This window comes from Hetaerina americana, unplaced genomic scaffold, assembly GCF_022747635.1.
Source record: "Hetaerina americana unplaced genomic scaffold, ioHetAmer1.1.p SCAF_2, whole genome shotgun sequence".
In the NCBI taxonomy this organism is placed as follows: Eukaryota; Metazoa; Arthropoda; class Insecta; order Odonata; family Calopterygidae; genus Hetaerina; species Hetaerina americana.
The window spans coordinates 96,683,794-96,699,573 of NW_027286763.1; the positions used below are offsets into that span (position 1 = coordinate 96,683,794).

Below are 15,780 nucleotides of genomic sequence, written 5' to 3' on the forward strand. Positions count from 1 at the left end.
TTAAAAGATATTTAATGATGCCTTTAAGAACAGTTCAAGGTACAACTGTTAAAAAGGTTTTGCCCACAAATGCTGAATATGCCCTTCAGTGTCCTAGAGTAGACATAATATTTTTCTTCCATATGCATGCTGAGAATGGTCAGTAGAATGCTGGTAATCAATATAGATTTTTATATAACTTTGTTTCCTTTACTCAGTGAAGGAAGTCAACATGAGTGACTAGCATTTTATTGGAACATTTTTAGTTTCTCAATTACTTCTTCCACTTCTAAGCACAGCCTAACCAATCACACACCTTCCTAGATTTCTTAGGATCAACATTATTCCATGAAACATCCATTCCCCAAAAAATATTATTTCCTGGCACAGTAATGTTGACGATGCTTTCAGTACATAAAGTAGATAATAGATTATCACTTCTCTTACCTTTTCAATACCATTCATGCTGAAATAAATCTTACCTTGAAATTAGAAAAAGATAGTGACTTAATGTCATAGGCCTGAGCTACAAATCAGCAAATATGAGGAACCCACTGGTATCAACCATACAGTATATGCATCTTCTAAACACTACCACTCATCCCAAATCTTTACCCCTCCATTCAACGTAGGTGTTACACCTCCCACAATTCCTTAAGCCAAGAACTAAATACCATTTGCCAATTAATACTGCCAATGATTACAACACTGCCATCATCAACCATATTTTGGAGAAAAATAAAAAGTCACGAGAAATTTTTATTCCACTCCTAGAAATATATAGTGAAAATCACTCACTGGTGGAAGTTAATCTACTTAGGGACTTTCAGAAAAAATGTGAAACTTGACTAAATATGATTAAAAATTGAAATATATAGCTTAAAAACTTTTCCTTATTTTCCATATCAGCACCACGTTTCCTCTGTGTTAAGGAGAAACAATGTACTTTCACCCATAGGCATTTCTTGCTCCATTTCATAAAATTTGTGAGTGCAACTGCAACTCCAATATCAAACCAACAATACTCCATTTCCAAGAGCCTGGGTAAAAAATTTGACATCCCAGAAGATACTAAGATGGCAGTTTGCAGCAAAGACCCCTCCGTCTCCATAGAAAAGGAATATATATTTCTCCAAACATATTCTCTAAACAGCAATTGCCTTCCCACCCCATCATTCAACCTACCCACCTACCGTGTGACTTCCTCAAATCTCCCCCAGCTAATAACTAAATTGTTACCATTCTCCCCAAGCCACTATCCCAAGGCGAACTATGTTTGTACGAGTGAGTATGGGCTGTGCTTTGAATGAAAAGCACACTAGATGATTTCAATCAATAAAGCATGCGCTAAAAATAAACAATGTGAAATATTAACAAGATGGCATATATGTCCACTATCTTCAAAATGAATATAAAAATTCCTCATCCCCGAGTTAAACTTTTAATAATGTAATGACAAGTTATGTAAGTTTTTAAAAACATTTATTAAAATTACACTTAAAGTGATCATTTTGTTTAAATTAATGTAAAAGATACTTGATCGCATGATCTTTGTCAGTCAGGGTTTATTCAAAGGCATAGTTAACATTCCACATGATTCTAAATTGCATTATGCATTATATAGTTCATAGAATACGGGAACATAAAACATATTTTGAATAAAACTTTCACTTGAGCACCTGGAACTTACTTCCAAATATGTACCTAAACGTCGAGATGTTGCACTTAAATTGTCAACCAACTTCTTCTGTCCTATGGCTCTTAAAATACCATAAAAGAAGCTCGAACAACACACAATATCTCACCATTTAGCACGCTTAGACCAATCTTTAGGAGTCCAATGTAAGCATTTTGAGTCTATTCGTATTTTCCTTTTTTCCATTGCTTTTCGGTGGCTTGTAACAGTTTCTTGGTTGATTGTTATAATGTACTGCCCTTTATAGTAATTAATGAGGTTTAAATTTTGTAAAGTTGATATCACATCATCTTTTTTAATGCTGGTCATTTCACATATTTCACTAAAAAATAAACAGAGAAAAGAAAGATTAATTCTTTGATCAACATATAAAAAAGACCTACAAAACAGCTAAAACCCAAATGAAACAATACCCTCTTAAAATACCTTACATTAAATAAAAACCCCAACATCACCACCAGTACTGTCATATAATATATGGCTAATTTTACATTTATTTTGTTGTCCTTTGTATATTTGTAAGCATCAAATTACACATAATTTAGAGTAGAGTGAGTGTATCTTAAGATGCTCTCATTTTACCATCATGCTGCCAAGTACGAAGCTGAGTTTTGGGTATAGGTATCTCATAGGTTTTAGGTATAGTCATCTCATGTAAACCAAAAGTTTACCATATTTTGCCTCGTGTCTTTACTTAACATCATCACTTTTGCTTTTTCATTCATCAATTTTTTTTACCAACCAACGCAATAAAACTGTACAGTCTGAAGCTTAAACAGATATGATTGCTAGTAAGGATACAGTTAAAACTTTTACGTTCGAATTTTTCAATTATGGCAATTAGTGAGCTCATTCTGCTTTTGCTTGAAAAAAAATTGGAGTAAATTCCTCACACTGCTCAGATAAGTGATATCCCTGTGAGTTGTGCTGCAAAACAACGGTAGAAAGGACCAGTACTGCAGACTGCTACTTCTGTAAATATGGTCCAGAAAAGTGGAGCCTACTATAAGATTATACCAATGCCATAAATACAACACAATAAAAAAACATAAAGGTAAGTTCATCTCTGGTAAAACAAATTGTAACCTTTTCGTGCCATGGTCAGCAATCAAGGGAACAACAGCAGTTCATAAATGAGAGTTGCTGTTTCCAAACAATACAAAAATAGAAGAGAAAACTTTTTGTCACTAAGAGCTCCAGGGATATTTGTTTTATGAAATTCTTTCATTAAGGACTTCTAGGAATCAACCGACATTTTATTCAATGTTATGTCTGAATTGCTACTTTATTTTCAGGACAAGCTATATTGGCTAACATGCCATTAATTCTGATAAGGCATTTTATGGAATAATGTAAATTGTTTGCATTTTGATACATTTCTAGCAATTAGGTTGCACCAAAAAATCCCAACTTAAATCAAAACAGGTAAGAAGATTGTGCATTAGCAATATGTCTTGCCTGTTAATTTGAATGCAGTCAATATTATTTGAAGAGGAATATTTCTACTTATAGAATGGGAAATTGAAGTGCTTTTCAAGTAAAGATGTAAAATTGAATGGTGAAGATGAAATGCTGTGCTGACACAAAAAGATGGCTTTATGCAAATGAAAAAAATTTGGCCAAACCAATCCAATGACTGAAATTACTGATGCGCATTAGCATTCAGTTGATTATTTTTGTTTTATCTACTAATAATATCAAAAGGTAAATGAGGCAAGAAGTTACCATGAATATATTGCAATTCCAAGTATTTTGACAGAAATTTTAGGAATACATATAAGAAAAAATAATTTTTCCTCATATGTATGCAAGATTTCTGATGACATACACATTTAGGAGAGTAGCAGGAACAATTACCATAAACACAGTAATCAACTCTAAAGTCGGTTTGGTAGGTGATGTTAGAGTTCATCCAGTACACATCAGGTTAGGGGGGCTAGTTCCTTTCCCCGTACCAGTTATTGTTTCTCAGGAAGAGCTGGTATCCAAAAAAATCACAGCTTGGGTGGAGCTGAGGGTACCCACAGACGCTTGCCTGGGAATTTAGCTCAGGTCCTCTGGTCAGAAGTCCAAGAAGCCCTGGACTACTGTAACCCTTGTCAGTAACAATAATATTGCTATAACGGCTCAAATGAGGCAATATAGGCATGGCACTAAGGGGAATCACAGACTCAAAAAATAAAATAGGCGTTACAAAAATGATGAAGTGCTAAGGCAACCTTGAAAATATTGAGGCTAATGCCAGAGTAAAGATGTTGCACAAACGAACTACTTGCAGCATGCAGGTTTGCTTACATGCCTGAAAGAACCTAGCTCCCGAATTCTTAATTCATTTTATAATTTAAATTACTGTTCATCCTTGATAGTTCAAAAACCACTTGGCTGATGGGCAGGTTATCCACTGGCTCTGGAGAGAGGCATCCACTCCTGTCCTCTCTGACCACCAGTGTTCATCTGCACAACTATGGTCATCTAAAGCATTGCTTCATGTTTGTTCAGATCTTATTGTGTACCTGTATATTCTGCTTCAAGCTATACCCGAGCAATCCCAACTAAATGGATAGCTTGAGTGATTTGGGGGTGGGGAATAGGGAATGATTCTTATCGCATGGCTTCATAGGGAACAACTAAGATGAAGGAGGAGAAAATTCAGTCGCTCCAAGACGTAAATCATGTGAACTGTGAACCTGCACACTATGATGCCTTCATTTACTTGATATTCCCAAGAACTTCCACATTACCACATTTCCCAGCCCATTACATGTACTGTGACTTTTTGGGTTAGAATTTATGAAAAATACTTGGATTAGAAAGAAAAATCAAAGTTTTCCCATGTTAAAACTATATATGAAGAAAATTGAATAGCTACATTAAAAAATCAGCAGCTGAACATACCTCAATATTATTCATCATAGAATCCCAGAAATTCATCATCAATGAGCCAAAAATGACTTTCAGCTGCCTTTTTTTCCATATTCTCTTGAGTAATTCACAAATTCTAGTTTAACTATAATAATGTACAACAATCTCCTTTCTTAAGATCCCATGTGACTAATCACATAACATTTTAACTTTTTTATGCAATGCTTAGTGTCTGTTATTATTTTGAAATTACCAAAATTTCTATGAAAAGTAATAATTTTCTATGCCATTACAACACTCTCATACTACTTAAGGTTGAATGGCTGTAAACTCCCAAGTTTATAGGGAGAGATGAAATGTATGTGTTTATTAGCATAGGAGCAACATCGCCATTAGCTATTAAGTTTTGTAGCAGCACCTCATGTGAGATACTACTAAATATGCTACATTATAAACATTGGTGATTCACTTGGGAATTTCAATGAAATATGACAACTCAGTCACTGCTGACTGAAAACAGTGATGTCATCAAAATTTGTAATAAAGGCAACCATTGTCCATGCCTAATACAGGAAAAAATTCTTAATAGTGGGAATTTTCCAATGAATTGTCTTGGGCTAATAGGTCAAAGTGACAGCCATGTACCCCTTGCCCATTTACAAAGGTTTTTAGAGCAAATATTGGAGGAAAAAAAAATGCATTTCATGGGCCAGGAAATATGGTATGTAATACCATTTGGGTAAAAATTGGTGAATTTGTGTTATGTTTTATGTCAAATTAACCATGTACATGAAAGAAGCATGATTACATGGCTACAAGATTATTTCACCATGAAACACTGGTGGAAAGTTGAAATAACATCATAATAGCTAAATTAATGGCTGTAAATGGATAAATGGACTAATTTATTCAAAACAGTGCGGAATATTTATCTGATTGATGCTTCAATCACTGTAGTGTATTCAACAAATTAATTAACAATAAATAATTTAAAATAATTACCACCAGAAAAAATTGGCATAAATTTGGCAAATGACAATAGAATGTGCACATTAACCTTCTATGCTGGTTTATTCGAAGTTTTCAGGCTTAACTTTGTGGAAATCCATTATCAATGAAATAAAAATACCAATGTATCTTTCCACTTAATTTAATTTGGTACAAATAGCTTCAACACATCAGCGTCCTAAGGACGATGTCGTAGTACCCAAGGATGACACCAATGCATCAAAGCTAGTTGTACTGAATAAAATTGTGTGGAAAGATACATTGGTATTTTTATTTCAGTTCATTGCTGATTTTATCTGCATAATTAAGAGGTCTTGGACGTGCAAATAACATCTGGTAGCATTTAACTTGGTGAATTTTTTATAGACTGAATGACTACACTAAAAAATGAAGAAGAAAAAGCCAAGTAATTTCCTAAAAGAAACATGGGATGCTTTTAAGTAACACTCCACTGGAAATAAAGATATAATAGCCTAGAAATTATGCATATACGTATATAATCAACCATCATGTTTAATTATCAACTTGTTCCTTCCCTTCAATTAACATGGATAATGTGCATTACCCTGTATCCTTATGGGGAACCTTGAAGATTTTTTACCCTCCTGGTTTGGGATAACTGAGTTATCCCATATTTAAATTATTTATTGTGAAATGTTTGTTCATATATCTGCGATTTCCATATTCTATGTGTTTACAGAAATTTCTTTTGGCTACATTTTTATGAAAAAATTAACCCCTTCCATAGAGAAATGCCTTTCCAAATATTATTCAGCCTGGTGGGGTACCAAAGAGGACTCACGATTTAGGTTGAAGTGGGTAGTTGTGTGCAGTACATGAAGATAGCGATAGCATATTGGAAGAAATTGAGGAATAATTTGAAGAGATTGAAAATAAATCATGGCTGGTTATGAGGTTGAGGAATCAGAGAATATTGATGATCCATCATAACATAATTGAAGACATTTCCTCCAATATCCTGATATAATGTAGAAGTATTTAAAGTCCAGAGGAAGCACAAATTCCTATTTCCAGGGGGCAAGATCTGGCAAATAGGGAGGATGATCGAGGATGATGATTGAATTTTTTGCCAGAAACAATCAATGCTGAATGCGCAGGTGCATTGTCATGGTGAAGAATCCATCCATCACCTTGATTCAAATTTGGTCGCACATGACCTTTCAAGCGCTTGAGAACTGTAAGGCAGAACTCAGCATTTACACTTTGTCCTTCAGGAAAAAATCCATGATGAACAACACCTTTTACATCCAAGAAAACTAGGAGCATGACTTCAATTTTTGATTGGTTTTTTCTTGATTTTTTAGTTCGATTTAATCCACTTGAAAATGGATGTTTCCTTCAGAGCATCATCACCGTAAACAGCTGTCCATATTTCAGTTATTACTTGATAACTTTTACCTCACTTCACCAAAGGGTTGATGTTGATTCATTGCTCCGTGTTTTTGTCAATTTCCATTTTCGACAAATAGTAACAATAAGGACAACAGAAACTAACATAACTGGCACCATACACACAGCTCGACAATCCGCCAAGCACAGATGGCTCATTGGGTCTCAGGCAACTAGCACCACTAGTGGGTGGGGCTATTGTCTGCGTCATGGTAGTCAGATTGCACCAGTTTGCATATTTATTGGACAGACCTTGTATGTTATTCGGAAAAAATAGAAAAACATTATTTTGGTATACTTTATAACATTATCTCCTTTTAGCTCATAACACCTTAACCAGGATTCCTCCAACTTTTAAAGCCATCAAAAAAGTAGAATCACAGTAGGTCCTCAAAAAAAGCATCTATGTTGGCAATGATCTCCTTTGACGTGAATAGTCTTCCACTGGCAATTTTTTCAAGTTTGGAAATAAAAAACTGTTACTGGGCACCAAATCTGGTGTATAGAGTGGACGTTGTAATAATTTGAAATTTAATTTTTGCCATATTAACTGCACAGGTGTGAACCCATGCGTAGCCTTCATGCCAGAGAATTTTTTCTTTTCCAAATGAGGCCTTTTTTATTTCTTTGCTCAAACAGTGCAATAATGATGCACAATACAAGGCATTTATTGTTTGTCCTTTTTGCAAGTAATCAATGTAGATGATTCCACATGCATCCCAAAAACTGTGGCTGGCCATTAACTTGCCATCCGTTTCACTGACTTTCTCATTTTCAGAGCTGGATTGCCTCTTGAAATCCATTGTTTTGACTGCTCCTTCATCTTTGGAGTATATTTGTGATTTCATGTTTCACCCACCGTTACATAGTACCCACATAAAAATTCCTCAGGATTGTGATAAAAAGCCAGCCCCAGAATTGACCACATGATTGCATTTATTCCGCTGAGAGCAAATGCAGCATATTGTAAGACTATTTCACACACAATGTTTCATCCAAAATTGAAAACACTGCATGCACTTTGAGAAATGCCTCTTGCTTTAACTGTTTTGTGAACTTCGTTTGTTGATCACTGAAAACCATATGGTTGATTTTGTCAATCATTTCTGAGGAAGTAACATCTGCACATCTCGAATGATGTTCCTCATTTATAGATGCACGCCAAAGTTTTAATTCATAAACACCATTGTAAAAAGTTGGATACACAGGAGAAGATGTTCCATGAAGTTCATCCAATTCATCTTTGATCTCTTTTGGCATAAAGTCTTTTAAATGAAGTGTTTAACAATGCACCTAACTAATTTCTTTTATTTTTCCACAAAAACAAAAGTTTGTTTCAATTGACTTTGAAAATGAAAACGTGATGAATGTAGCTGAAAACTTAACAGCATTCCGGTGAGAGATGAGGCTTACTAAATGTGAACTATTCCTGATATTACCAGTGTTGTCTCTTGGATTTTCTAAGGACTTATTGAAAGGGCCCACTAACAGTAAATGGCTAATTGAACGACAAAATTTAATTCTCATACATGCAAAATTTTAAGCTCAAGGTTAATAATGCAATCTTTTACTGAGGAAAATAAAATGGTGGTAAGCATAAATTTGTATCAGTTATACTGAAAATAGTTTTTAGATTTCTTTTCAATTGAAGAAATTTTTGTGTAGAAAAATCACAAAATGGAAACTACTGGTAGTGGATTTTGGCCAAAGCCTAATAAGTTCATCCATGTTTAAAAAATACGTTAAATTTCATGCAGCATATATTAATAGTTTTTGAGCTGCTATGCCCAATAAAAACCTATCCTACATGCACAGACACTGGGACTCAAAGACAGACATCATCCAGAAAGTCACCAGCTCATGCAAGTATTTCCATTGAAATTCCAAAGTTAAATTCTTTCATGAAAACGATACTTTCCCCTATGTCACAAATGAAGATTGTAAAAAATGGTTGAACTTAGGTAAAAATTTCATACATTTGGTAAGAATGGAGTTAAATCTTTATAGGAAGGATTAACCTTACTTTATCGTTATCTGAGGTTTCTCATTTTCACCCACAGGCTTGATGGTGACCAATATGTCCAAAATTGTCTGAGCCCAATAGCTTCTATAAGATAATAAGCCCAAATCTGATAACGGTTTTTCAGGAGATCCAGTTTTTCCTTCGAATTTAGAGAGCTCATAACCTGAAAAAAGGAAACTAAATAAAATCTTGAACATCAAAAATTGGCAACATTTCTTAAATGCCTCATTTTTTAGAAACATCACAACAGAAGAAATATTTTTTATAAAGATGACACTATTAATATCCATTCATCATGAACAATTTACAGTAAAAAACATGTTAAACAACTTTTATTACTCTGAGATGACTAGAAAGGATCTGTAGCTTGCTTTTTCAAATATGACACATGAGAAATTCATTTGAGCAATGAGAATACATAAAAAAAATTGGACAGCATAACATGTACTTTATACTAAATTTAAAATGGACCATTTGAATTTAAAGGAAAAACTAACAAGGGTTCTTCCATGAAGGGCAATTAGGCAAGGAAAAAAGTCATCACATTGTTTTACTGAAATGCAAATAATATAAATCAAAGAAAATAGTCTTAAGTAGCTATTGCAGGGATGATATACTTACTGAATTCAATTAATAACTTTCCATAGCCTTTCCTTTGGTATGGGGGCATAGTAAGGATGCAAGCAACATTATAATCTTCTGTTGATTCCTTTTCTTTAGAAAAATAGCCAACTATATGGAAACCTCGACTGTCACAATCAGTCATTACATAAAAGAGAAATGGATCTGTATCGTAATACAAAGTTTTATGATCTAAAAATAATTTTGCTAATAGACATAGATTTTGGGCATAGACTTTGTTCTTCCGCCCATCAATTTCAAAAAATGAAATTGTTCCTTTTCGGTAGATTTCATTTCCAGGAGGATGCCTCAGGTTGCACTTGGCCTGCATGAAGGACAAAATGTGAAATTTTGCCTTAGCACACAAAGTATCTTAATTTTTGCTGCAAACAATCCTTCATAGACACTAAGACTGAGGTTCACAAACAAATACTGACCAGATGCCTCTCCAAGCACTTTCTACTTTTCCTATATTTTAAGCAAAATTCACATATATAGATGCATGGTAAATGTACTAATTCCTGCAAAATAAAATTTTTCGTTATTCATGAAGATGGGATTTTTCATAAAGTATATACCAATTTTAAGTCTGAAGATGAAAATATATCACTGACATTGCTGACCTGAGGATAAGGAGAGAAATACCATGGCCGAATTCTATGTTTTCCAAGCTCAATCATCTCCACATTTTTCATACGAGTGACGACATCATCATGATGTGCTACTAAGCTACCAGTAATTCGTGGGCCAGGTGAGGATGATTCAGGCAATTCCACAGGTCCTAAACCAAGGGTGCCACTCTGTAAAAGATATGAATACTTTATTTTCATAAAATAATCTAATCTACAAGTTTACATTATTGATTCCAGCAATCAATCTTAGAAATTAATTTACCACTAATGAGCCTTCTACTGACTTCAAAATACCCAGCCCTGTGTTCAACAATACAATGGCCAGGAGTCCCTGACTGCTCTGCCTTCTTATAAGTCAAAAACTTACCCAGACTAAACAAGTTATTTTTATGGCTTTTAAACACAATGTTTATCATTACTAAAACAAAAATCTCCCTTACTCCAAAGTTGCATGAGTTTCATCAGATCCCCTAAGAAAAATAGGAGAATTACTTATGGGATGCACTCCAGTTTTGACCATTACTCTTTATTGTTTTAGGTCTCTATTTCAGGGAAGTTGACATGCAGGTGATTTACCAAGCCTTTCTAAAAGTTCTAGTTCCACAGGTCTGAGCTTTGATAAGTTGGGGAGCTATATGATGTTGTTCAACAAGGTGTAGATTTTCTATTTAATACTACAGGTAAAATTTATTTCCATCAAGATAGTAAGGAAGAGAGTCAAAGAGGAGTACTGGGCTCCAAAGAGTTATTTCTGAGGAACAGAGTCAATGTTTGAGAAATTAAATGTAAGAAATAAAGAAAGTATGGTAAATCCCAAAAATTGATCAACATCAACAACCAAGTCAGTCATATTCTGATAGGAGAGAATCTTGAACTTGTAACTGAAGGCATGGAAATTTCAATAAAGAGGATGGACAGCTGAGCAGTAAACAATGAAAAATTATTATTTATTATTATTTTTGATATTCAACTGGTTAAGGTAGGTTTTGAATGGACACCGACTATACAATGGTACAGCCATACATGTCCACTTCTCTGCCTCTCCTAATAGCACACAACCTGCCATCTGACACTACATTAAACCTTATTTCATTCCCTTTCTTCATTTACTTCAACAATCCTATTCTATTTCAACATCTTCCTTGCTTGTCTAATGCTCTCCCCTCTATCTAAGTCTTTAACATCCTATTGCCCATGAATAACCTCAGCATCCATCTTTCCTGCCTCCTCTGCGTTTCTCTTAAAAACACATCTCTTTACCAATCATGTTTAGCAGTTCCTCATCTGTTTTCTTTTCTATTCATTTGACTGTTCTCATCCTGCAAACCCACATTTCAAAAGCCTCCAATCTACGCCTATCATCCTGCTTCAATGATTATGTTTCCAAGCCATACAAAACTATACTCCATAGCAAGGCTTTGACAAGCCTTTTCCTAACATCCTTACTCAATGTCCCTGTCATTGCTTCCCTCGTCCTTGTGAAAGTTGCTTCGCCTAATGTAGTTCTTCTCCTTATTTCCCTATTACTTTGACCATTTGGGTCCAAAACACTACCGAGATATGTAAACTATTTCACTTTCTCTAGTTTTCGCCCTCCTATTTTAAAATTTAACTCTGTAAAATTTGTCTCCAGCATAACTTTATGGAATTTACATAACATCTTGAAATGAAATTATTGACTTCGTAATTCCACACCCTTTATTTCGAACATGACCCAGGTTTTGATGTTGAACGTCATCATCAGGCGGTCCTCACAGAACCCAAGTAGTAGTAGTGTTAGTGCCATGTCCATGACCTTTACTTCCAAAATGGAGAATTTTAGTCACGAAGTCAATTTTGTGGTCATGTTCGATTAGGTGCTTCGCAAAGAGGGATGTTATGTTCTTATACTTTACATGTTTTGTGCTCTTTTATCCTTTCTTTAAATTTCTATCCACTTTACCCAATATACTTATTGGAACACTCTGAGCACTTTATTCATACATTCCACCACTCTTGTCTTTGGGAGTTTTGTCTTAAGTGTGGGAGATCAGGATCTCGAGGCATGAATTATTGCAAAGGCAAATTTTTTTTCAGTAAATTCTTCATTGCTTTTTGAAAATGTTCCCGAAATAAGATTTTATAGCCATTTGGCATTGGGATCTTTTAATATTTGGGGTTGTAAAAGTTGCTTAAGGCTATTTTAGTTAGTTTCTCCTGGTGAAATTTAATCATTAGTCTTCTGGATAGCCATTCTTAACAGCCATTTTTTTAATTATGTTCAGTTTCCTATTTATATTTGAATCTGACATAAGAATAGAGGCTAATCAGGGGATCATTGCATGAAATGCCGAAGGTGGTAAAGAGTAGAAAACTTGTTTTTTCATTTCAAAATGCTAACTTACTTAAAAAAACATACCTCATACATTGAAAAGCACAGGTGATAATGGACACCCCTGTCTTACCTCTCTTCCTAAAACTGCCCATCCTGACTCTCCATCCACCACTCGCACCTGAGCACTCTGTAACAAGTACAGGTTGCAGATAAGTCTCCTATTCCGAAAATATACTTCTAATTTTTTCACTACATTAATTAATTCTACAAAATTAACTCTATCAAATGCATTTTTAAAATCTAAAAAAACAGAAAAACACTGATTATATTATATGTTCCTTTCTATTAGTAACCTCATTGCTATGACATCACGCATGCCTCTCCCGTTCCTGAACCCAAACTAATCATACCCTGCTCTCACTTCTCTTGATGATCCTGAGAATCACTTTAGCAGCACATGAAATCAAGGTTATTATTCTGTAATTCTCACATATCATTTACCTTTCCCTTATTTGATATAGGAACTGAAATGATTCTGACAATGTCTTCTTGTAAAATTTCGACATCATAAATGCCATATATTAACCATAGTCCTTAAATCTCTGCATCCTACTTTTTCCAAACTTTAAAGCAGTTATATATTAATATGATATCAAGATGATAATTGTTAAAAAAAGTTTCCCCCCAAAAATCTCCAACTTGGCCAATATTATTATAATCAGGACTTTTGCAGGGCAATTTCCTGTCATAAATGCAAATACTTATGCATTGAATTTATTTAAATGATTTTGTTTAAATAAAGCAAACAAAATTGAGAAGTTTACTTTCTGTCACATTATTCTTAAATTATTGGTTTATGGTAATGCTGATTCCAATAAATTGTGCATCGTCAATTTCTCCTGTACGTATGACATACATTTTCCTACTAACTACTTACATTCTGCACATCACACATCAGATTTTACTCAAACATTACTTCTGCACACTGATTTAAAATTCGAGTTTTGGGGACACATCTGAATAAAGAAATAAGCTTGGGAGAAGCGCAACAATCCACAAAGTTTTTAATACTAATTAAGTTACTCATTAGAATTAAGAATAAAAAATATTGTATTTACACTTGCGACAGGGCCAACCTCTCCTTCAACAGAGGGGGTTTTTCTTTTCCTAGACATTTTCTTTTGCAGTGCTGCGGCCAAAACTGCGCTCCCATTGAGAAGTTCGGTGCTTGGGAGCACAGGAGAAGAAGGCCGAGAAGTAGAGCATGCTCCACCACCAGCACCGAGGGTAAGTTTTTTTGGTGTACTAACTCCAGTTCCACTTGTTCCACCATCTCGCCTTGGGAATAATACCTTACGAGTGTCCAAACGCTCCTCTGTTACCCACTCATCCAACCTTTTGTTAACTGAAAATAAGACAGCAAAATTAAATGACTCATTTGGAATGAACAAAACTAATACATCCCAAATCAGTGAATCATGGGCAGCAGCTGTCAACTTCTCATTATCGTACCCTTTCAAAACATTTTGGGTAGTTATTGTACCACAAAAAATTAAGGTTATAATGTTTTGTTTTTCCATTTCATTTTACTTTATCTTGGAATTTTTACACGCTAATGCACTAATGTAACACACCAAGAAAGCAAATATTTCATTTTATAATTAAAATATGGGTGTGAATATGAATTCTGCTGACCAGGAATTTCTGAACAATTTTGAACAGACATACTACTTTCAAAATAAAACATGCATCATCTTATACATAATTTCACTGACCAAATTCACGGTCAAGATAAAATGATTCAAGTTCAAGTGGAAAAAATTGTATTGCTCTAGGAATTTTTCATATCAACGTCGAAAACTACCAAACTACAGAAATTTTGATTATCATTCACAGTAATTCACGACTCACTGCACAAATTAACGTTTTCAACAAAAAGATAGGCCTTGGTTTTTTTAATCAGTCACATCAATTTTAATTTTTATGGAAAAATATGATTTGATGTAGAATCAGACAGTAACTCAAAGCACCTCAAAAATGTGTCACCCACGAAAAACTATCATTATAGTCATCAATCATTGGCTTCATATGAATTACGAGTAAATAATATTTAATGAGATGCTTCAAAATTTAGTATGGGGAAACTTCCAAAAATTTACTATACCAATGAACAAAGATGATCCATTTACCAAGTCTACTGCGTAGTGAAGTAATAGAGAAATGTGATAAAATCGAGACAACACTGTACACATATTAACTTAAAAACGGCATTGAAATTGAGTATGAACTGCAACATCTGATAAAATATTATGGAGGAAATTAACAAAGGATCAAATTAACTTGTAACAAAACATAACTCAAGCACTATAACACGTTCAATACGTCGATTTCATAATAGCATTGCTTTGCGCAAAAATCGCGCATTCAACATGCATGGTTATGTCAAATGTTTATACTCACAGTCTACATAATGGACATAATAATACTTGGTTCCTTTCGTCTCCTTTATACTGATGATCTCGGCAAGTGCTAAAATGTATAATGAAATAATTGAATAAAGTAGCACTAATTATAAAACGATATTAGTATGCAGTGAAACACAAATACTACTACTTCCTTCAATACTGAGTGCAAAAATTGAAAGTTATTTTTACAGGAAAATTTTATTTTAATATACAGCAGTATTCCAGACAAAATATATTAACATTAAATATAAAATAAAACATTCATGCTTGTATGGACACACATGAAAATATTCAACTCACGCCAATCATCGTTATGCATATTCACCGGCAATCTACATCCCTCAACCAAGGAGGCCTGAAAGATTGTCATCCTTTTAATACTGACAACAGGAGGGGTAAGGCAACAAATAAAACTACATTTAATTCTTCAGGGGACATTTCCTCTCATTAAAATTAAGCACTATGGGAATCCTAATGTAATATATTTTAATAAAGTACAATGTTTACGTTGGGCACCTTTCAATTGTTTTCACTTGCTCTTTTAAAGATGCTATTTATTTACCAATATTAGCCATCGAACAAAGCAAAAATATGATTTTTAAATTTTTGTATCAACAATACGCACGAAATTTTTGAAAAAATATAAAATAATAGAGCTAAGAATATTATTTACCACAGAATCACAAATTGTTTCTCTGTCATCTCCATCTTCTGACATTTCCGATAGCTCAGACATGTTGCGTTTATCATTTGTTTTTGGTAAAACATGT

At 34.2% G+C, this 15,780-nt stretch overlaps 1 protein-coding gene across 3 annotated transcripts; it reads right to left on the reverse strand.

The window, feature by feature from the left end:
* Positions 1-1,514: 1,514 nt before the first annotated feature.
* On the reverse strand, positions 1,515-15,741 carry Tip60 (Histone acetyltransferase Tip60). Of its 3 annotated transcripts, XM_071584985.1 has the most exons (11): positions 15,684-15,741; positions 15,311-15,365; positions 15,006-15,074; positions 13,664-13,950; positions 12,676-12,732; positions 10,223-10,399; positions 10,037-10,120; positions 9,600-9,924; positions 8,979-9,141; positions 2,569-2,647; positions 1,912-1,997 (listed from the first exon to the last, which is right to left on the reverse strand). In XM_071584985.1, exons 1-11 carry the CDS (start codon positions 15,726-15,728, stop codon positions 1,995-1,997), a joined length of 1,344 nt encoding a protein of 447 aa, XP_071441086.1. In that variant the 5' UTR covers positions 15,729-15,741; the 3' UTR covers positions 1,912-1,994. The 3 variants fall into 3 exon arrangements, with proteins under 3 accessions (XP_071441083.1, XP_071441084.1, XP_071441086.1); XM_071584982.1 differs by lacking the exon at positions 2,569-2,647 and having other exon boundaries at positions 1,515-1,997; XM_071584983.1 differs by lacking the exons at positions 2,569-2,647; positions 12,676-12,732 and having other exon boundaries at positions 1,515-1,997.
* Positions 15,742-15,780: the final 39 nt, after the last annotated feature.

Coding starts and splice junctions, on each gene's coding strand:
- Tip60 (XM_071584982.1), bottom strand. CDS start 15,728: ATGTCAGAAGATGGAGATGACAGAGAAACAATTTGTGATTCTGTG. Junction 15,075..15,310: donor TATGCATAACGATGATTGGC/GTGAGTTGAATA, acceptor TATACATTTTAG/CACTTGCCGAGATCATCAGT. Junction 9,142..9,599: donor AAAGTTATTAATTGAATTCA/GTAAGTATATCA, acceptor TCCTTTTTTCAG/GTTATGAGCTCTCTAAATTC.